Raw genomic sequence first — 22,500 nt, 5'->3', positions numbered from 1 at the left:
ATAGAGCGCATTCAATTATACAAGTTTCAAGTTGTTGCTAACCTGCATTCAGATTGATCGGCATTGATCAAGAAGTTCACCACTACTATTGGGCAAGACGAATTTGAAAAGACCAACACTCAGGGGCACCCAACGTCAATTTTCGGAAAATATCTGTTCGGAAGACGATTTGAGATCCAGAATTTTCGAAACATTTGCTGTAAAATTTCTTGCTTGCCTGCCTGTCCTAGGATTTTCGAACATCTAGAACATGGTATAATTGCCCATTTCTAACGGATTTTGGATCCCGATTTTTACCCTAAAAAGGTCCCCTAGAATTTTCGGGAGCCTTTTTTCTGACTGAAATTTTCGAAAAGGTAAGTTTTGATCCCTATAATTTCGGATCACAAGACTTTCAGCTAGGAAATCTGAACAGATGAAAAATTTTTAGGGGATAAAAATGCCTATATATACCGTTTAAATACTAAAATACGTTTAACAATGCTATGTTTAAGTGGTTTTGAACTATATTCTCGTTGGGTGACCCTGAACACTGACATAGCGTTGATTCTCTTTTGAAATCGCGACCAAATTTTTAACAACTATCAACTGACTACACAACGCTAAGAAGCAAGGTCCACAAAACTGACCAAAAATGATAACACTCTCCTGCATCCCTCGCGGCCTTGCGTTTTTGCTGATTCTTCGTTAGCCATTGACGGAACGCGCGTGAAGTAAATAAGGATAAAATTAGAGAAGGCTTTCTCTTTCTTCTCGCACGGCATCACACCGTGTACATGCATGTGCAAGGTACGATCGATCGAGCATAGGTTTTTTTGTTACAATTTCCAATACAAAAAGACGTCGCTGCCGACAGCTAATGCTCTTCTTTTTTCGTTTAAGTCAAACATTATACCTGGGTGTCAACGTTTTTCAGGATGTGGCAAAAACTGATGGGTCTTTCTTCTTGTCCGCGTTGGTCAGGGATTTATTTCAAAGCTCGCGTATAAGATAAACAGCCTGGGACGAAGCCTAGTCGGGGATATAATTCATGTCAGGCCAGCAAATGGCGACTTCAAGGTAAAAAGATCATGTTAACACTGGACGTCTTAATGACCCTTTGCACTTTTATCTTTTCGTATTCAGGGAGCGTCACCGAGCCCGATTATGTTACGAACTTGAAGAAATTCTTTAACGACGGATACAACACAGGAACCTATTACAAAAGCATCGCATCCAAAGAACGTAAGCACCCCGAGTTCAGTCCCGCGGCTGTTATTCAGGGAACCAAGATGTTAGCGACATAAACGTACCTGATAAACGTTTTGGCTACACCTGCAGAAATTGGGCTTTGAAGACCTCTTCTTTATGCAAGAGTATTGTTTAGCCGGGATGCGAACGAAATTCTTAAAACTTAGGAAATTCATACCGCTCCTCTACGGGTTTGAACCCTTGACCTCGTGATACAGGTGCCCCGGTTGAAGTCCTGAAATTTCCAGGCTCTTTTCAACGCAATTGCTAATATTGCGTTCATAACTGCGAGGATCATAGGTTTACTTGATTTCATATCCATAGTTTAATGTATGCTTTATTTCATATATAATTTCACGTTGACATAAAAAATACCATATCACTCTTTGCTTGTCCCTCCAAAATTTTGCTTAAGCATTGTTTTTGGGGTCTTATGCATTATGTATAAAGACCCCTAAGTCAGAGGCAGATCTTGTTATTTTCTCTTGGGGAAACATTGCTGATGCAAAATTGTGGAGGGACGAACAAAGGGTATTATAGTACTTTCGATATTTGCGAATATGTAATATTTTCGTGATAGAGCATACACGAAATTTCATATATATTTAAAGTGCTACTATGATCAAAAGAAATTGAAAGAGTGTTTGATTTTTATCCTAAGGCTGTTTAGTTTGAGAGTGTAAGTTTTGGATTTCACGGTCAGCCATTACTCACGTTCAAGGGTTGCAGGTAGGGTAAAGTGGTGTTATTTAATCACCAGCTTAAAGGGATAATTTCACGGTTTTGCGCATGTCCAAGCTTTGGCGCTTTACGGTTTTACGGGGTGCTTTCCATTAAGCAAAAATTTCTGGAAATTTCGGGCTGAAGTCAAATGGAAAAGTCCGTTTCGGTTCGGTCCGACCGGAATATTTGGGACCACCGCTGGAGGTGGTCCTCTTTGACCGGTCCGTCCGCTCCGACCGAAACGTGCCGTTCCATTTACAAAAATTCTCGTTTCCAGCGGCAGTTTCATTGTGATGAAACCGAAATTTCGGTGGAAACGTAAATAGAACGCTTCGGTCCGGTTGGAAATTGACTTTTGTTGAAAATTGTAGTTCCATTTTTTCTTGAGAGTTAAATGAATAGAGTGTAATGTGTAGTGCTAGATTTTCTATCCCATATGAACCATGTGAGCGTTAGCCCACAATGAACATGTACAAGTACAAGGAAAGGTTACGTTTATACAAACGTAGCCGTGTAGCACTTATATTTTAAACAGAGTTAAAGGTATAGAGTGTAATTTGTAGTGCTAGATTTTCTATCCCATATGAACCATGTGAGCGTTAGCTCACTTCAATTCCCGTTAGTTCAATTCCCACCCTGGTCAGAGTTTTTCTCTGTCTTTGTGTGGTCCCATTTCCATCAGTAGGGCTAACGCTCACATGGTTCATATGGGATAGAAAATCTAGCACTACACATTACACTCTATTCATTTACAGTCAAACCAAGTGAAGCGTACCCCTCAAGATTGCATTAATGAACTGATTATTTGAAACTTGAACCCGCTAGTCGTTTCAAGAATGCAATAATGAATTGATTATTCGAATATTGAACTCGCTCGTTCGATCCAAGAATACGGCTAACGGGTTCCGTTTCCGAAAAATCGATTCAGTATTGCATCCTAGAAAAGACTAGTAGGTTTGAAACCTACTAGTCGCAACAGTGAATTGATTTTTCGAAAACGGAAGCCGTTAGCGAATTTAGCCGTATTCTTGGATCGAGCGAGCGAGTTCAATATTCGAATAATCAATTCATTATTGCATTCTTGAAACGACTAGCGGGTTCAAGTTTCAAATAATCAGTTCATTAATGCAATCTTGAGGGGTACGCTTCACTTAGTTTGACTGTAACTCTGTTTAAATATAACTGCTACACGGCCAACGTTTGTATAAACGTAACCCTTCCATTTTTTCTTGGTCAGTTTCACTGGTCTCCGACCAGATGGTCCGGCATAATGGTAAAGCACCCAGAGTCTCTCCGGGCGCTCACCCGCTGACCAAAAAGCCTGAGGACTGTGGGTACGAGATTGACTTTCACTTAGAACGTAATACTTCATTTGCACGGTTTCCTCAGAGCTTGAATTCGAAGCGAAAGAGGCGCTTCGTGAATATCTGAGAACAAAGTATGAAGACATTGACCGCTTCCTCAATGAGTGGAAATTGACATTTCTCAGTGACGGACCTTTTGAAACTCAGGAAGATTTAAGCAGTATAAAGCAGAAAATGACAGATCCTGATGATTTTATGGTAAGAAACCGAGAGTTTCAGAGTTCCTACTGTCTTTCTTCTTGTTGGAAGTACTTGAATATTTATTTTGTCTCTTCTCATCCTTTTCTGTCTTTTTAGGTGTTCTTTTATTCCTAGGGAAAAAAAATGGCTAAAGCAATATCTATGGAATGCAGTTTGTATCAAAAATACTTCTTGTCAATGTCATATATAAAACTTATCATTAAATATATAAAACTTATTGGTCTTTTAATAAAACATCTTAGCATATACATAAAACTTGTTTGAAAATATAAAAGGTGTCACGCCATATATAAAATATAGCTTGTCACGCAATACGCCTATTGGTACCCAGTACCGCGCCAAAGGGCGAGAACGAGGCGATGGACTTGAGTGACCAAGGATTAGGAAGATGAACTCTCACAGACACCTCGTTGAGAGACTATCAAGTCTTATTGATGGTCTTAGAGACCAAACATAGTGGAAAGGCAAAGAGGGACATAGGGCATAAATGAGTCACTGTCTCGATTATTAGAGCAAAGTGAGGCAATCACCGTCGGCAGCCTAAGTTACGCGAAGTGATCATTTCAACAGCTCTGCGTCACTGATGTCCTTATTGCCAGCAACCTGGAACGATTTGCTACAAGTAGAATAATGAGGCTGGGCCTTAGTGATCATGATTTGATCTCTGCTATACGGAAGCAGAAGACCACTAGACCTCAACCTAAGCTCATTGAATGTCGCAGTATGAAGGGCTTCGAAAATGATCGTTTCCTAGCTGATCTTGGTAAAATCCCCTGGCATACTACATATATCTTCGATAACATTGATGATATTTGTGAACACTGGTACCAGCTGTTCATCGATGTAGTGGACCAGCAGATACCATACAAAAAGAAGTATATCCGGGGAGACCAGCTGCCCTGGATAACCCCTGAGATCTCATCTGCAATCCACCACACTTCAAGCTCTTTTCAGACCGCGTCAAACCACCTCTGGAGTATTAATTATAAGAGAGATGAACTTGTCAGGTTTATGCACCGATCAACTCAAAACTTCAACATCCCCCCCCACCCCCCACGGGCAAACCACGGGCATTTCAACTTTTGACGAATGGATCGTTTAAATTCTCGCCCCCTCGAGCCAAAATAGTGTTCAAATGCCCTACCCTGTCGTCGGATTTGTCTGTCTGCCACAACTTTTGAAGACCTTTTTTGTAAGCCAAAAAAAAAAAAATCATTTGCAACCCGACTCTTCCCCATTTTCCCCACCCCACGCAGATTCGTAAAGCACCTCACCAGTTCTCAGGTCTTACAGAGTTTCTGAGTTATTTGTCAAAGCGTTTCACGCAACTTCATAGAAATTCAAGTTCATCGCCTCGTTCTCGCCCTTTGGCTAGGTACTGGGTTCCAATAGGCGTATTGCGTGACAAGTTATATTTTATATATGGCGTGACAATTTTTTAGCAAGTTTTATGTATAAGTTAAGATGTTGTATTTGGAGACCAATAAGTTTTATATATGACAAGAAGTTTATGTATGACAAGAAGTATGTTTGATATAAACGGCATTCCATAAATGTCTGCCACATTCTCGGCCAATTGTTAATCCAAATCGAGACTCATCCTCAAACTTGCTCTTCCGCGCTTTGCGCCGGATGCATGTACTCGCTACGTCCGGTGTTGTTGTCATTGGACAAATTGGGAAATGAAGCAAGATGACCGGTGGCTGTGACAACGGCACAATAAAATGATTTTAATGAACATATACAAATGTTCTTCACTCCCCTTTCGTGCGTTGTACAGGTTAGTGCGCTTGCCTTGAGATCCGGGGATCCCGGGTTTGCCTCCGGCCAGCTGGGATTCTAAGCAGTTGTTGGGTCTGTTATTCTGTTCTGGCGTTTCCTGGTTTTTGTTTCATTGACCCTGAAAAGCCCCTATGGGGAGTGTTCAATGAAGTATGTATGTATGTGTATTTTTAGGCCGTTCTCGCCTTGACAACGACGTGAAATGACCATATTTGAGGTGATGCCCTTTTAGTTTTCTCTCCAAATATCCACGCGTTCATACTAACCTTTTCTTCCTGGAATGATAATACACACTTTCCAAGCCGAACGACTTGAACTTGAAATTATTACAATAACGGCAGGAAATATTTTTCCGCTTGGACTGAGATTCATGTTAGGTGAACTGAAGCAAGGATTCAAACAAAATGTCTTATTAAGGGTTTTATTTTCTTATTTTAATTAAAAGACAGGGTTATACATTCAGGACATGTTAACCAACCGTGATGACGCAAAGGAAGCAACTGAAGCGTACATTGAGGCCTTCGTATCAAAAAACAACAAAAGAGTAAGTTATGACTGTCTGAGTCATTGGTCTTTAATGACAGTATTTGTCCCACTATTGCGCGGGGGTGATAGCTACTCAAAAGTGGGACAATCTTTCATCGCTTTCACATACCAGGAAACATTAACTTTTCCCTTGATAATGATGCTGGTATATCAGGGACCGAAAAGTCACACAATTTCTACTTCTAATGTTTATCCGTAAACCTTTTTACCAAACGATAATATAAAGAAAAAAAATCGCACTTGTACCTGATTTTAAGTCTCGGAATTAGCCTCTTTGCTCCACAGAACGATACTAAGGTGTGAGTGGAAATAGCGTTTCCGTGGGGTAGATGTTTTGACCGGGCGAAAAATGAGGCGAAAAGTGTCCGCCCCAATTTTCACTCACCAAAACATGGACATGTTGCATGTTTCCCCACGGAAACACTTGCTTCGCAGGATGGGGAAATGGAAGTATGATTGAAAGAGTTAATCCAGCAATGCCTTATTTTTAGGTAGCGTTGTTCTACCTTGGTGATGATGATATCATGCATGGAGTGCTTGCCGCTGGAGTAAGAAGCAATATGGACGCTGTCTTTGTAGTGTATCTCAGTGACTAACGATCTTATTAAAGAAGTGAAGTCCCAATATTTTAGCAAAACGCTGTATCTTGTATTCTATTTCTTTAAGGCGTCACTCGATAGGAAAAGCGGTGCCTAACGACCTTAAAAGGGCTATGTCACATTATTTTGGGGTGTTTTAAAGAAAATCTTTCGTTTATCACGAAATTGGTAATATGGAATTCCTTTACTAATAAAATTATCGGTACATTACGAACAAGATGATTCTGAGCAAAAACGACCTTTTTTCGGGCCCTCTTTTTTCAAGATTACCGAAATGCAATCCGTTTCAATCTTGTCCACTTGTGTCCATCCATGCTTCTCTTTCCTTTTGCTGTAGTTCTTTTATGTTGTTCAACAGTTTTGAGTCTTCATTAATATGTTTTATTCTGCTTTTTGAGCATTTTGGGAGTTGTTACATTACATCATTTTGCGTGACATAGCCCTTTCAAAACAACTGAGATTATTGCCTCGTCTCCCAACCCCCCCCCCCCCTCCCCTAAAAAAAGGCAATTTAATCATACGGTTAGTCCCCATCCTCGCAGGGAGTGTGTTATCAGTACCCACTTGTATACGTGGGTAGAGAGAAACTATGTCGTTTGATGGACTCCTATCTTGCTTTTCCTTCGTCACGCAATTATCCATAATTGTGTGACAAGCAAAGTGACCTGCGCAATAGACCTTTTTCGCTCGTACATTTTGTTTTCCCAATACAAATCATGTGATAATATTCAGGAGGATTGGTCCTTTGTTTTGCTCATTAAAAAGAGTGCATGCAAGCATGAATATGTCTGCATGCACTATTTTTAATGAACAAAACAAAGGACCAAATCTCCTGAGTATTATCACATGGTCTGTATTGGGAAAACAAAATGTACAAGCGAAAAAGGTCTATTGAAAGTGGCATACCGACTGGAAGTAAAATTGTTGCTTTGTACGACGAAATCAGATGCGCTACGATAAAAACTCAAACTATTGGTCCTGTTTTAAAAACTGACTTCGGCTACATGGTCATTTTTTTAAATTTCATCGTTAACAAAACATTGCACTACCCTCCGCCGATCTCTCTGGCGCGTTACCTTGCCCCCATTCTTGTATGTCTTTCTGTACTGAATTCAGTCTTCCTCGGGCTTTAGTGGTTTTTCATTGGCTCGATTTCAGTACTGATCAAAATAATCCTATGGTCTTGGAGGGGGGCCTGTGCAGCAAATTCTCAGGGTTTCCAATCACCCTAGAGGTACTGTTTCCTTCAAGAGCCAGTTCAGTGCGCTTGTGCGCCCTTGCTCTCGTAACGCCGCGCCAACTTTTTCTGCGCATAAACCGTGGTACCAGTTTATCCAATCGATCTGGAAAGCAAAGTTCTCCAAATGTTAGATAACGTCAGCTGTATGTTTTGAATCCTTTGTAAGGATATAAGCTACATTTTTCTGCCAATTAAACAAGTTCTATCCTGTATTTATAAACAAATATTTGAAGCGCGTAGTTCAACTTGTTTAACATAATATTACGGCCACAAAGATGACCCTCACCAATCAACACTGCGGAAGCGCACTTCATCATTCTTTAATATGGATATCTATGAGGAAAACAAAGCCCTGTCGATCGCCTCTCGAAAATTCGCCCGCTACTATTGTCAACAAAAACGCGGCCCTTATTCGATATGATCAACAGCGATTCTTGTTGTTTGTAACGAACTTCATTGCTCTATCGGCGAATGCAACGGACGTTCTTTCAAGAAAATTCTGTTGAGAGGGATTTGAAATTTAGGGGGAGTTGAAGATTGAGTCACTTAAATCACTCAGAAGTGAAACAAAAAGGACGGTTTGGTGAGTTTTAGGCATTTAGTCCGATTTTGATTCGATTTGCGTGAGTACCTTATGGAGTCGAGATAACCCTCGCCACTCAAAGGCATTACAACTTAACAAAGAGGTTTACCTACCTCCTCAGATGTTAACATGGACGGCAGAAGAAGCTTGGTTTGGATTGGAAACTGTAGAAACACGAGATCGAAACCAAATCAGGGCTCAAAATTAATTTTTTTGCCCAGGTGCCAGCTGGCGACTAATGGGAAAAATTTGGTCGCCAGATCACAAACTTTGGTCGCCAACTTACTTAATATATGACTTACGTAAGAACATGATTTTAAATGTTACTTTGCATGCAAGGAAAGTCGTAATTATAAAACACCCAGGAAAAAAAAAACAGCACGAGAAAGACCTCTAAAGCCACTGTTGTTTTCGGCTTTTGTCTGTCGTTTGGTGATGGTGTTCTTTACGGTTATTTTAAATGGACCGAAGTACAGAACATTTTAAGTCCGTGTTTTCCGTAGCAAGGCAAACATGGGTCCTTTAACCTCTTCAAAACGTAGTTATTTATTCTCCTACGGCTTGCGTGGCAAGCAACTTACCTTTATTGCGAGTAAACACAATACTATTGCGGCTCCGCGGTTTCAGTAGCCTCTAGAATCAGAGGAACTTGGTTTCTTAAAGTATTTTCTACCAATATTTGTCTCCACCTATTTTACACCTTGTGTAGTCAATTTTGCAGGTGTCCGCTTTCTAACAGAGGGGACAAGTTCCCCAACCTACTTTCCGTTAATTTCGAATTCTTGTCATGACAAATTCTTGTCATGCTTTATTACTCTCTTATCTATCCTTTCCTCACTCACTCAATATCAAGCTAGTTCCGAGGAGATCCTTCGGTAATTTGGCTAAATCTCCGTCTCTAGCATTCACAACTGACCATGGATTTAAATTTTCAATTAACCTTCTGGCTGAATCTTTGTCGTCCGGCCGCAAAAAACTCACGTAACAGACAAGAAGCACATGGTGTTTAAGTGCGACCACGCGGTTATCGAAGTAGCGAAGTACATTTTGTGCTATTGATTTATAGTGTGTGAAACCGATTTTCTTGTAGTATTGAGACGTAAGTTTTTCGTGGGAAAGGGAAGGTGAGTCGTGTTCTCGCTACCAATTCCGAATGATTTCATCATATAAAGATTCAAATACAGAAGTTGTCTACTGTTTATCCTGGGTTAAAGACAAAATGTGATTCGCCAGTTGGCGACCAGTTCTGAAAATCTAGTCGCCAGCATTCAATTTTTGGTCGCATTGGCGACCAGTGAGTCGCAATTTCGAGCCCTGCAAATGGTTAAGGCCGGCGATGGAAAAGTTTCTCTTACAACACCCGGGAGTTGATATCATTATCGTCTATAGTCTTAGACGCTGTAATGGCCATGGAAACATAGGTCAATGGCACAGCTTGGAGTGGCTCAAGATAATTAATGGCGAATATCGGTGAATACTGAAAAGCCGAGACGAAGTCGAGGTTTTTTTTTACCGAGCCTGAGATGAATAATTGTTCTAGTATAATTACATAGGTGATTATTTAAAAAATATACATTTTCATTAAAACAATTAATTTCTTCGTCTGTCACCTCGATAAAACGGCTTACAGCCGTTTTGAAAAAAATCGCTTAGGCGATTATCGCGTAAGAGTCACTTCAAGTGCAACCAATTAGTGCAGAAAATTTTCAATAACCACCTCTGTACTTATACTAAAACTCGTTAACAATTAAATTTTTCACAGCATAATTGTAAAATATATTACAACATTGGATGCACATTTCAGTGTTTAGCTCGAGATGTCAGGCGATAGTGTTAAGCACACAAGGCTTTTGCAGACTCTCTTTTCTCGTCCCTTCCCATTCTCCCTTGCGTGCGCCTTAAGCAAATTTACGATTATGCTGTACACTCTCGCATACAAAAGACGACTGGGGACGAGTCAGCCGATGAGGTCAACACTTGGAAAGTGTAAAGAGCACTTTTTTCCCGAGTACATAGCAACTCTATATACGCATGAACAATTTGTTAACTTTCTGGAAAGTGCTGTCCCAATATGCATATAGTTATGTTGGTTACCACGAGCACGGCATATCAAGAAAAAAAAGGCTCTCTTACAGAATGCTTACCAAAGTTATCGGTTCAAAGCCCAAGTATCCTCGATTCTTGAAGTTGTTCTACAAAAACCGAATAACTCAACGTAAGGTTTGAGTGACGAAAGCGTGTGGAAGCAGTATTGTGATTGTTAAGTATCCATCTTAACTTACTTCTAACTCAACCGGCTTCACAAGCAACACACTCTCGATACGGATACCAAATGCGCCATCTTCATAATAGCCAGGCTCTGTACAAACAAAAACAGACTGTCAAAATTCCTTCTATACAAACACATAACCCAACGAAGATGTTCACAATCACAATATAACTAATATTGCACTTTAGCTGGGATCGCATACACTATATAAGGTAGTCAAGTGTCTGCAAAGTTGGAAAACGTCAGCTTGTAATGACCAACACATCAGACCATTTATAATTTAAGCTGTGATGCTGCAAGCAATAACGCAAGCTTCATTGTCTTGGACTTACCGTCAGTGACCATCATACCGGCTTCTAGCGGAGCCTCATTTTGTCTGCTTCGGTAGCTTATACTTTGGGGGCCTGGAAAATATAGTACAAAAATCAGACTAACTAGATCCACAAAATAACTCAGAAGAAATGAATGTGCCGGCCGGATTAACACTCGGGATCCGGCTTAAAAGAACTGAGGAGAAAGTGCTGCCTTTGCTATTTCATCTACAAATGGTTAGACTTTCAAGTTTTCTCGGATCATAACCATAAACCGAAGCTGGCCACGCCTCATAACCCTTGTTCATAAACTCTGTGAGACGTTAAAGAACTGCACACATTATTCGATAAGAGTACGGGATGGAGTCTCCGGCGTTGTGGCTGTTCTGTTCTCTCCATGAAGCAGAAGTGGCCGGCTTGTAGTGATGTCTCTAAAAACGGCTTATAGCACATGAGTTCACCTAAGCAGAAACAGCCATAAGTCAAAAAGGGACTTTGCCGAGTGCTGGAACCTGTAGACGTAGATGTTGATGTTCTGCGGGTTACAAATTTGGACAATGCGTCGTGTGAAATAAAAAAAAGGCAACCTTGGCCAAACAGAACAACGCCAGCAATATACATCAACCAATCAAAACCAAACGCTTGCAGGTCATTGGGGATTTGCCATTACTTGGCAGAGAATATGGCTCGAGTCAGGAAGAGACTCAGCCATTCAATAGCCAAGCGCCAAAGAAATTTTGAAAAGTTGCGCAGAGGAACTCTGAACCACAATCGAGGACAAAGGAGAGAGTTGACACATTCACCTTCGTGTACATTTAGAAATGAGCCGATCCCGTGCCCTGTCCCATGTAAGTAATCCAGTCCAGCGTCCCACAAGGCCATGCGAGCTAAAGTATCCAGTCTGTGCCCTGAGTAAAAACAGAAAAACCATTCTTGTTTACTGACGTCGCTGCTGCGAAAGGTTTTCTACCAATAAAACCGGAAAAAAGACGCTTGAATTCGACAAAGTCTAATGTGGGGATGCAATACTGTAAATTAAGAAGTAGCAAAATGAAGTTGGTTAAATGAAGTAATGATTTATTGCGATTAACTGGCTAAACAGAACTGGAAACGGGAGAGGTGAAAAGTGGGTCGGTCTCACCTGTTGTCTTGTTTGGAAACACAGCCTGTGCGAGCGCAATATGACCTTTAAGCACCCTTGTAAAACACTCCTTCAAAGACAACCAAAAAAATACCCATAGTCTGATAGAGATGTCATTTGCGTAACTCAATGTTATTAATGTGACAACCAAAACGAAGGATTCTTTTGAAGTGTGGCGGAAAATATTTTTGTAAACAGAATGATATCCTGTCCAGATGGATCACCTATTTTCATCCGCTGAAGCAATAAGCGGGGTAAGGGTACAACTATTGAAAATCGGACGCAAAATTAAAAACATTGCGGAAAGATTTGAAGAAGCGCCTATTTATCTCCAGCCGAAAATCTTCATTCATTTAGTTGTATCTTTTTTTGCTTTAGGCCCTTGTGTGGCGGTCAAATACGTTTTTAAGGTACGGCAATGCATGTTATCTCGCGCACGAGAGTCCGGCTTTCAGTACTGTATGTCAAACGATTCCATCGTCATTAGCAAGACGGCTCCTAGTTGTATATATTATCGAAATTGCAACTCACCCGTTCCCACTTCGTAGGGACTCCAAAATGCCAAGTGCGAGTAACATCGGTAGTACCATCTCTAGTTTAAGGGAGAAATGATCTCATCATTGTCCAAATATTAAATTATAATTAAAAGCCAAAAGGGTGAGAAATAGGAAAGGATCGGTGGTTACTTAAACTGTGCCCCAGAGTCACATAAGTACAGCTCTTGGTTAGTTATCAATCGATCAGTCTCTTCAGCTGGTCTGAAAATGAACACAAAATAAACCTTTAAAACAACCTTCATCTTCAGAAGTAAACTGCCTCACAAACTACGTAATGAAAATCGACCAAACGAGCACTAAAACAATTGAAACCCTTAAGCCCTGGCCAAACGGGAAATGTTTGACGACCAAACATCATCAAGCATTGTTTGGTGATCAAACATTTTACTGTTTGGCCACCTTGTTTGATGATGTTTGATCGTGTTTGAACTCCATCAAACATTCGATCAAACAACATCAAACATGTATTTCTTTTGTTCTCATGTTTGTTTGGTGCATGATGTTTGGTTCGTTTGGCCAGGTGTATCAAACATGTTTGGCTCGCGCATGCGAGATGCGTTATCTCATACACCTTATTCCAAAATGGCCGCCATTTAAGTATACGTTATGATGATCATGACGTTGACAATGACGAAAAAGGAAAATCAACATGAAAATGACTGCACGATAAACAGTTTGATAGTAAGGCCTAAATTAAAAGTATACCAAACTACCTGTAGTGGATGATAGCCCCGTTGGAACCCACAGCCGAAATGGTTTCAAAGCTAAGGCTGACGAAGTTTTCTTGTTCCCTGTTCAAACGAAATATAAAAAAAGAGACTAGAAGAAACTCACTTGGCTGGAGGAAACATGCACTCTTCCCATTAAGTCAACAAATGTTGGCGCGGGTGCACCAAACGGACAAATCATATCGCCAAAAGGCACAACTGAGTTAAGGATTATCGATCGAGTATCTCTTCCTTTCTTACAAAGGTGTGGAAGTAGATCCAGTTTTTTGATCCACCATTGGATCCAGCTAAGTGGAAAGGAAACGGGAGCTCTAACGCGGCTTTTGACACTCACGTCAGTTCACAAATCTCATGTGAAAATGCAGAAGTATCGACGTGAACAGCTTTTTAAATTTAAAGTTCACCCAAGGGTTTAAGGAACCAGGGAACATAGACAGTATACTCATGGTTGAGAACAATATTAAAGTACTCAAAGGAACGGGAAAACAAAAAACTCGGGGATCATTTTCGAACATTAAGGTGTATAATTCATTTCGAGAACAAAGGAGTATAGCATTGATTACAAGAGGCCCTCAAGCGTATTACCTTCTTAGTTCTTCGAGTTTCGTTGCACCGGTGATTTCGGTGAGTTCGTCTTTTGGGACTTCTTGCTCCAACCATGAGAAATACTCACAAAGAGCAACCGCGTCACGTATCTTAGAAGAAAAAACCTTACGATTACAAGTTAGGATGCTATACCACTGAATCAATGGGAACTTGGATAGATCATCGTATCACCTTGTAAACATGGCAATACTAAACGAAACGTCCCATCTTTTACAACCAAGCAGTGAAGATCTAAGCAGAGACGTTTCAACGGGTATCTCAAAGTTCTCTAACCGTCGTTCCGACAAATCAAACGTGTTCAAACTAAGAAAGCTATCAAGAAATCGAAACAGAGGAAGAACGAGACTGGTACTCCGCATCTAAGGCCCACATCTACACTTTAAATTTGGCATTTTGAAGCAAACCTTGAATCTTCCTTCTTCTAACTGTCATTGTTTGGCAATTGGCAGAAGGATGGGAGTTTAATTAAGTCAATGGACATTGCTTTGGATGTGCCAACTTAAGGGAACAAGAGGACCGTCTAAGTGAAAGCCTTTTTCCTAGGATTTCATTTCCTATCTCTCGCTCTCTTTCGCTCCAAGGAGATGGGAAGCATCCAGACCCTAGGAGCTCATCTTCAAAGTGAACTCACATGCGCTTGTCTCATTCCTTCAATCTCTACAGCATTCTTGATTGCCTTGCTGCGCGCCAAAGGAGACGACGGTTCAGAAATAAGACGACTCTGCAAAACACGCAAGAAGAATCTTAAATAACTACGAATCACGCGTCCGAATTAAGCCATTCTGTTCTTTTTTCAGAGTTCCCCGTAGTTTTGGTCGCCGCCGTTAACACTTATCAAGTTTCCTATGCATTTGGCTAGACTACTGAAGTTTGTTAACTGTCTTCATGCCGATCAGACTATCATAAGCTGAGCGAGTGAGATTTAGTGCAAACGATACTAAGGCCTCAAAAACCTGGCCTTTTACAAATTTTATCGCTAAAGCCTGACTGAAGCCTTTACAGACCTTAACCTAAGAGTAACCTGCAAAGCAGTATCGACACCTTGAATAGTTTGTGACTAGTGTAGGTTGGCCGTATTGAGTTGAAATTTACCTTTGGAGAAAGTCTTGCTAATGCTGCACTGGACGATGAGCTTAGCTGCAAATAATGAAAAACATTGATTGCATTGCAACGGATCTAGACCCGCAAATTTTGCATATTATCGCTGCGTTAGTTCAAGGGGCTTGGACCATTTTTGTCTGAAATAGCGTATGGTTTGTGCACTCAAGTCTTGAATTGGGTATGTTTTTTTAGAAGAAGCTACTTCTTCATCATTAGGCGATAAGACTGTCAACAAAAGCCCTTCTTAAATTGTTACGCCAACCGTGTAACAGCTAAAAGAGGTCAGAAATAGGGTATCAAATGTTTCGTCAGGTTTGAAATGGGGTTGGAAAAATCGTACATTTTGGTCTGAAATAGGGTAAGGGTTTCAAGAAGCGGGCCTCACACCCCCACCCAATTTTTCGGAGAGTACCCCCCCCCCCCCCCCCTCCACCTTTCCTGGGGTTTCCTTGTAATCGCTCGCAGGGTTTGTTGCTTAATGCTAAGTTTCACGCCCTACAGGAGTACCACTCGCGTAAGTTTTCAATAGTGTTTTTTTCTTTATCTTATCTTTTTCCTCTCTTTTTCACCAACCCTGTTTCGCACATTGTTTGGCCACCAGATGATATAGTGTTCGCCAAACGGTACAATTAAAGTTAACAAATCGAATGTGGTTCAGCGTTGTCTGTTCTCTTGTTTCCTTGTAATCGCTCGCGGGGTTCGTCGTTTAATGCTAAGTTTCTCGCCCTACAGGAGTACCACTCGCGTAAGTTTTCAATAGTGTTTTTTTCTTTATCTTATCTTTTTCCTCTCTTTTTCACCAACCCTGTTTCGCACATTGTTTGGCCACCAGATGATATAGTGTTCGCCAAACGGTACAATTAAAGTTAACAAATCGAATGTGGTTCAGCGTTGTCTGTACTCTTGTCGACAACGATGTTCGTCGTCACAGTGGTCAAAATGTTGTGCGCCGATTGAGTCCAAAGCAAATTTTGACCACTGTAATGACGAATATCGTTGTCGACAAGAGTACAGACAACGCTGAACCACATTTCATTTGTTTTTTTACCACAATATTCAACGCCAGCGAAAATGTTTACTTCAGAGCGTGACCAAGATCATGACAAAAAGAAAGAGCAAGCGTTGTCTATAACCTTTTTGCAATCTGATTGGGTTATTCCCAAAATGAGCGTTCCTGATTGGCTGTTCCTATTGCGTGACACATTTACGTGAGCATGATGCGAGCAGCGTTGTCTAGACTTTTATCGACAAAGCAAAATAACCAATCAGATTTCAAGATTACAAGCAATTGTGGTAAAAAGTTGTTTTGTTGAGTTTGTGCCTGGTTGACATTTCGCCCACAACGCGAAATGCATTCAAGATGTTCTTCTAACCCATACGAATGTCGACGTAGGAACCTAACGGACTCGAGCGAAACAGATGTTTTCCAGGCGCCGGATGCGCGGTAGCGCATAATTTTTCCCGCCATTTGGTTCTGGTTCTTGTCGACTTGTTCTTCCAAACAATGAATTTCCGATTCTCAAGTTTTTGTCAAGGTTTTGAACGCGCATTAAGGACGGTGCCTACTAATTCAGAGGTATTTTTACGCGGTTTACTGAATATGTGGGAAAAGCAGATCTTAACAAGTGTTATTGAAACAAAAGAAAATTGGGTGTAACCACGCATTTTTCGAAGATAATTAACAACATTTGTAAAAAGCTTTAAAATACAAAGCAATATATTGCATTCTTTTCCAAATTGAGGCTTAATTATCTCTTGACAAATGCATGGTTACCCCCAAGTCAACACACCGTCTGCAAATAGTATTTGTAGGAGACTGTCAGTGGCAAAATATTTCATCTTAGCCAGAATAGCTTTTAATTTGTGGCTGGCAAATAGTCTTCATTGTGAAGCGGTTGTAATAGGAAAAAATTATTAAGTTAGTTCCTAACTGAATATTAAATTAATCATACCCAAATTCGGCTTCCACTCTTAGCAGTTTCATTTACAGCAGCCCATATTCCCTCATATGGACACACAGTCACTTTTGTATTGCTAAAGTCATCTGAACTGTCCAAGCCAAGATGCTTGCAAACTGCTTTGTCAATTTTGGATGCATCTATGAACAACCTGTCGAAAGAAATAGTGCTGCCAGTGAAATTGATCAAATACACCTGTTCTTCCCTCCTTGCTGCTGCCTGCTTACACCATTACTGACTGATGAGACCAAGCATAACATCAAACATGCAGCTGTCTACATGGTACTGTTAAGTTGGTAGTGATCATGGCTGAGTTTGAAGAAGCTCAGTCCAGCCCTAATCTCATATTACCTGTTCATTTACTAAGACTAAATAGCACAGCACCCCTCCAGATGATAAGTCGTCCATTTTTTAAATTGCTGCAGCTATAACAGTATGTTGATTTTATGAGTGACAATACCATGTTCTGAAAATGTGGTAACTAAAAATAATGGTAGAGAATTTAACTTTACAAGTTACCTAAAAAGAGCAAAGGGTTTTTGAAAGTTTCAAAATTTGTGATTTTCGTATGAAACAACAGTCATAATTCAACAGACTTGAACTTGATGGATATGAGGGGATTACAGCCAATTCAACTGATTGATTTTGTACCTTGTTGTGACTCCTGTATTTGCTTGTGGATGCAGCCATAATAGCATCAGTCAAAAACATACTTCAACAGCATCAAAGATAACTTACATTATTTCATCTTGTTTAATCATGACATAAGCAAAGAAGACTGGATTGAAATCTACATCGGAGCCTCGCAAGTTGAACAGCCCTAGTAACAACAAGTAAAGGACAACAGTAAAGTCAGGGACCTACTGCAGGAAAGTTCAGTTCGCTACACAAACGTCTAGTTTACTAAGGCTGCACTTATTTAGGATACTCTGGACAGAATTGGAATACTACTGGATTTTGGAATATAGTCAGTTTTTTTTACCCAGTTCTTCAACTATTTCTGCAAACAAGATTGGTGGCTGTAACAAGTAAAAGTACCAATGTAGGTTGCACTTCAAAATCTTCATATTCCTGAAAACAGCATTGAAGAGCAGGAACTTACTACTGTAACACTGCATATTCTTCTGGTATGAAGAGATCAGCTCAGTTAGTTACATTAAACTTTTCCCTCCTAAAGGCCACTGATGGATTCTACTCAAATGCCAGACAATTTTACCCATCAATGGGGATCCCATAAGGAGCAAAAGAGTTAAACAATATTCTTACAAGCAATTTCATCCAATGCTGTCACCACCAGTACATCAGCCTTCTTTTTCGCAAGAGTCATCCTGACTTCTTGGACTTTATCATGCCAACTTTTACCTATATTAAAACGTTAAATGAAGCTGTATATTACAAAAGCTCTGAACAGAAAGTCAGCCTGTATAGGTACATGTAAAATGTATGGTGATTATTTGAAGTAAAAACTAATACCTAAAATAGCAAAAACGTTCTTAACAACAGTTATGTCTGGAGCGTTGAATCAACCACAAAATGCTTGCTTGGGCATTTCATGAAAATTAGTTTAAGTTTTAAACTCATGTAATGTTGCATATCAATATGAACTTCTGGTCAAAATAATTTTAACCTAGTTTGAGTCTCTATTTCCTTTGTCTTGTAACATAATTGTTCATTATTAGGGATAGGAAACAATGGAATTGTGACTCAAGGCGGGTGAATATCATTTTGACCAACAACAGTCATAATAATATTATGTGTTTATTAAATGTAAACTTGGGCAAACTTGAAAGAAATCTCAGCACTTGTAAAAGGAGAATTAAGTCAAACCTATGACTTTCTGATATTAAGAATGGATGCAGGCCATTAAATTAAGTTGGCTCAATGTATTACTTATTTAACTCATTATTATTGTTTGATAGAACATGTATAACCTGTAAAAGAGATATCTAACACCATGAGTCCTTCATTGGGTGGATCGGGTCGGTCATGATCTTCCCAAACCAGATCAACTAGATTTTTCTCTGTGAAAACTAATGATAAGCCTGCTGACAACAACTCCTGCAAATAAATGAATTTGGATTGAGGGTCTATGAATTTTGCCCGTTTAGATTATATTCAAAATTCCCCAATCCAGACAGTAGGATTTGGAAGTCATTCAAACTCCGCGCAGATCTAGCCAACAGACAGCAGTGCGAAAAAGAGAAGAAGAAACACTATTACACTAACAATGATAATATTACAAATTCTTTTATAAGTAGAATCAGTTCAAAACCCAATGCATTTTGTGCCAAACCCTATGTCCAGTAATGCCCCTCATTAGATGAACATGGATTTCAATAAGTGTCACGAAGTGTCCCCTTGCCCTTTTCTGCAACTTCAACATCACTTGTGTCTCTGGGAATACACACAATTGACGTCACAAGGTGTCTCCCAAATGCTGCTCTTCAAGTAAGGATATAAGCATCTACATTTACCCTAAGCTAAAAATAATGTCACCCTTTACTCTTAACTTATTGTTGGAAATAGGTGCATGGAGCAAAGGCTTAGACATAAAGAGACGCTTTGTTTTGGATGTCAAATGGGCGTGAATCTAATTAGGCCCATATGCATTTCTGGCCATAAGTGAACTAGAGATCCAGATTTAGGCAAACCACAGCAGTGAAAAAATAAAGAAGAGGAAACACTATAATATACTAACAATAATAGTATTACAAATACTTTTATAGGTAGAATCAATTCAATACCTGATGCATTTTGTGCCATAACCCTGAAAGAAATAATTTTAAGACTTTCAGATAGAGTTATTAAATTATTATTTTAGTCATTAGAATTTTGATACTTATTTACTTTTTACTTTACTTTTTACTACTCTCCTAAAGGAAAATTTAAGTCACAAAGATTAAATTAAAATCATCCCCACCTATCCATCCACAATCTCTTAAAATATCGACATGAACAAAATATTTTTAATGGTTGAATGAAATTCAATAAAATTTTAACTGATTCCCTCTCTTTTGAAGAAGGACAGTTAGAGATTTCACTCCAGACTGTTTCCAGGTGATACTTATCAACGGGGGCTAGTTAAGGGGTGAAAGCCCATTATTAAATTATGAATGCAAAAACATACTAAATTTTGTTTATACCATGTGTAATGACCCAAGGGTCAACTCCAACCTTTGATCCAGTTGGCAATTCCTACAAATAAATACAATAGTGTTAATAGTTATATAATTACGATAACAATACTTTGTACAGTGGATAAGATTTTATTAAATTCTCAACCTCGGATAATGCATTTCTAGTGCTCTGATTGGTTTACTCAATCTGGGTTATCAGCTCATATACCTTAGTTTGACCTTATAATTTATGGCAAATGATTGCGCTCAGCGTTGCCAAGCTAAAATTATTTTCCCCGGAAAGCAAAATTTCTCTCTGAATAAAGCAAAAAAAACTTTTTTGTGGAAAGTTTGGATCGATTCCGATGTAGAAGTACTCGGAAAGGTAAGAAATAATTTGTGATGAGCCTGAGTCTGTCTGACCACCAGGTATTACACAACATCGCATCTTCATCAAGTTTTTTCAATTTCACTCGGATTTTCTCTCTTTTTTCGTTCATATTTCGTACTTCCAAACTTTTGGAGTTTAAGGAATTTAATAAAACAATTATCCCATTCGCGCTTGTTGGATATGAGACTGGTTATAGCCAACTTGGCCCTATGCACCTCATTGGCTATTTACCATCTCATATCCAACGTGTGCTCATGGAATAATAATTGTTAAATAATCATCATCATAATGCGCTCAGGGCCACATATGAGTTCACTTTGTTTTTCCTTTGGATACTTCTTGACTAGTAATAGGTTTTTGTGTTATTTACAAAATGCGTGGAATTAAATACATGTATGTACAGTACATGTACTTCTAGTCTTCACTCGCAGAATATCATCAACATTAACAGCCAATTGTGGAAAGGAATTACCTGAATAAGCCATTCTTCTTGAGATGGTGTGTCAGGAAGCCCTGAAAAGGAAAGCTTCATGGAAAATCACCTCTTTCACCATTCTATTAAAGGCAGACAAGTGTTCCTTTACAGTCACATCTCTCTCATGTTTATAGTGGACACTCTTGAATCCAGATGAAGGTGTCACAATAACTAGAGAGTTGCCTGCTCTATGATGAGATTATACATGGTGTTATATATGTCATTACTGGTATATAAAACTGTGACATCAAAACTGACAGAAGATCTACATTAGAAGTTATTATAATATATCTTTGTGTGCCCTGGTTTTAGCAACATTGTAATATCATTTTGTTCCTTTTCATGCCCAGTGTATGTGTTGACCAAGAAAAAGCTAAACTCTGTGCTTGACATTGTTTGGAATGCACAATCTCAGAATAATCCTGTGCCACCAAATTTTTGTCAGTCAGTGACAAAAATACAATTTATACATATAAATGGCTTCTGATTTTCCTTCTTGGGTACTAGTTTTTCAACAGAGGTTGCTAAAAAAATTGCTGCTGCGCTATAAAGGGATCCACCATTTTACAGGTTGTTTGCACTTAATATTTACCATCCTTCATCAATATCCAGTTGGAATCCAGCTGGTTCTCAGCCTGAAGATAATACCGCCCATCTGTCCATAGGGCAGCCTTGGTATCTGTGACAACAGCAGTACCTAAAAATTACCCAAAAAACAGGAAACTGAATGGGAAATGAAACATAACCTTTTCCACGACTACAATTTCATAACAATTTCCCCTTATTTTCAAACAACCCGCCTCTTAACATTTCCTTGAGGACAAAAATGTCCCCTGCCACCATTCTTCCATGCCAAGCCTCTAACAAACCCCCTTCAGTTCCTGGAACAGCTGTACCCTCAGGCATCCCTTGCAATTCTTCAAATGCAGCCCTGCACACAAAGAAGCTAAATTTGGACTTGCAACACATAATTAATTGTGTAATATAACGCTTATAGAGGTATCAGAGTGTGTTCACTTTATTTTAACTTACCCGATGAACCACTGAAGCCAGATATAAATTCTCTCCTCAAGTCACACGAGGCCAAGTATTCATTCTGAAAAGATGTCAAGAACGAGGCCTCTGTAACTTCAAAGCAGGATTGTACAATTCCAACATACACGTAATGTTCTAGGTCTAATTAGGCCTAAGGTTAGCATAAATAGAGGGTTTGAGTTTTTCCACCGTCTGCTTTCAGTCTGCATTTAAACAAATGGAGCTTGCTAAAATCAAGTCTAAGGACGCTTTCCATTTGACAGAACTGACTGAGTACCAGACCAGGCATTTAGAAGGACTAAGTTTATTTAACACCTTCAAAATAATAATTTAATTCAATAATCTTTTAAAAGACTGTACACTATTTCACAGCGGACAGCATTAGATAATTTATTCCACAACGCTGGCGCAGCTGCAGTAAAACTATCACCAAGTGTGGGTAGAGTTTTTGTTCTGGGTGGCTGCAATAAAAATTCACTAGACGATCTTAGACTGTATCTAGAGACAGTCTTTTGAGTAATGAGTTCGCTGAGATACGCTGGTG

At 39.6% G+C, this 22,500-nt stretch overlaps 2 protein-coding genes across 3 annotated transcripts in view; one reads left to right on the top strand and one right to left on the bottom strand.

Annotated features, from left to right (window-relative positions):
- LOC138044033 (uncharacterized) overlaps nucleotides 1-7,180 on the top strand; it is a 7,902-nt gene extending 722 nt beyond the window's left edge. The window contains exons 3-6 of the mRNA XM_068890626.1: nucleotides 1,126-1,224; nucleotides 3,343-3,515; nucleotides 5,746-5,844; nucleotides 6,338-7,180. Of these exons, the coding sequence (XP_068746727.1) occupies nucleotides 1,126-1,224; nucleotides 3,343-3,515; nucleotides 5,746-5,844; nucleotides 6,338-6,442 (476 nt within the window). The 3' untranslated portion in view covers nucleotides 6,443-7,180. The remainder of the gene's footprint in view (nucleotides 1-1,125; nucleotides 1,225-3,342; nucleotides 3,516-5,745; nucleotides 5,845-6,337) is intronic.
- Nucleotides 7,181-7,266: 86 nt separating this feature from the next.
- Nucleotides 7,267-22,500, bottom strand: part of LOC138044029 (xaa-Pro aminopeptidase 1-like) — a 16,002-nt gene continuing 768 nt past the window's right edge. For both annotated transcript variants that reach the window (XM_068890615.1, XM_068890616.1), the window contains 22 exons: nucleotides 21,954-22,017; nucleotides 21,514-21,618; nucleotides 20,919-20,959; nucleotides 20,083-20,134; nucleotides 19,684-19,706; nucleotides 18,871-18,997; nucleotides 18,206-18,301; nucleotides 17,678-17,759; nucleotides 16,934-17,090; nucleotides 14,973-15,017; nucleotides 14,512-14,601; nucleotides 13,860-13,969; nucleotides 13,260-13,337; nucleotides 12,676-12,747; nucleotides 12,521-12,581; nucleotides 11,990-12,059; nucleotides 11,652-11,756; nucleotides 10,870-10,941; nucleotides 10,551-10,627; nucleotides 10,413-10,460; nucleotides 8,382-8,432; nucleotides 7,267-7,788 (listed from right to left, as the gene is read on the bottom strand). In XM_068890615.1, coding sequence (XP_068746716.1) covers nucleotides 7,669-7,788; nucleotides 8,382-8,432; nucleotides 10,413-10,460; nucleotides 10,551-10,627; nucleotides 10,870-10,941; nucleotides 11,652-11,756; nucleotides 11,990-12,059; nucleotides 12,521-12,581; nucleotides 12,676-12,747; nucleotides 13,260-13,337; nucleotides 13,860-13,969; nucleotides 14,512-14,601; nucleotides 14,973-15,017; nucleotides 16,934-17,090; nucleotides 17,678-17,759; nucleotides 18,206-18,301; nucleotides 18,871-18,997; nucleotides 19,684-19,706; nucleotides 20,083-20,134; nucleotides 20,919-20,959; nucleotides 21,514-21,618; nucleotides 21,954-22,017 — 1,746 coding nt within the window. In that variant the 3' untranslated portion in view covers nucleotides 7,267-7,668. The remainder of the gene's footprint in view (nucleotides 7,789-8,381; nucleotides 8,433-10,412; nucleotides 10,461-10,550; nucleotides 10,628-10,869; nucleotides 10,942-11,651; nucleotides 11,757-11,989; nucleotides 12,060-12,520; nucleotides 12,582-12,675; nucleotides 12,748-13,259; nucleotides 13,338-13,859; nucleotides 13,970-14,511; nucleotides 14,602-14,972; nucleotides 15,018-16,933; nucleotides 17,091-17,677; nucleotides 17,760-18,205; nucleotides 18,302-18,870; nucleotides 18,998-19,683; nucleotides 19,707-20,082; nucleotides 20,135-20,918; nucleotides 20,960-21,513; nucleotides 21,619-21,953; nucleotides 22,018-22,500) is intronic.

The sequence above is a fragment of the Montipora capricornis genome, chromosome 3 (genome assembly GCF_036669925.1).
Source record: "Montipora capricornis isolate CH-2021 chromosome 3, ASM3666992v2, whole genome shotgun sequence".
NCBI classification, from domain to species: Eukaryota; Metazoa; Cnidaria; class Anthozoa; order Scleractinia; family Acroporidae; genus Montipora; species Montipora capricornis.
This window is presented reverse-complemented; position numbering and strand designations above follow the sequence as displayed.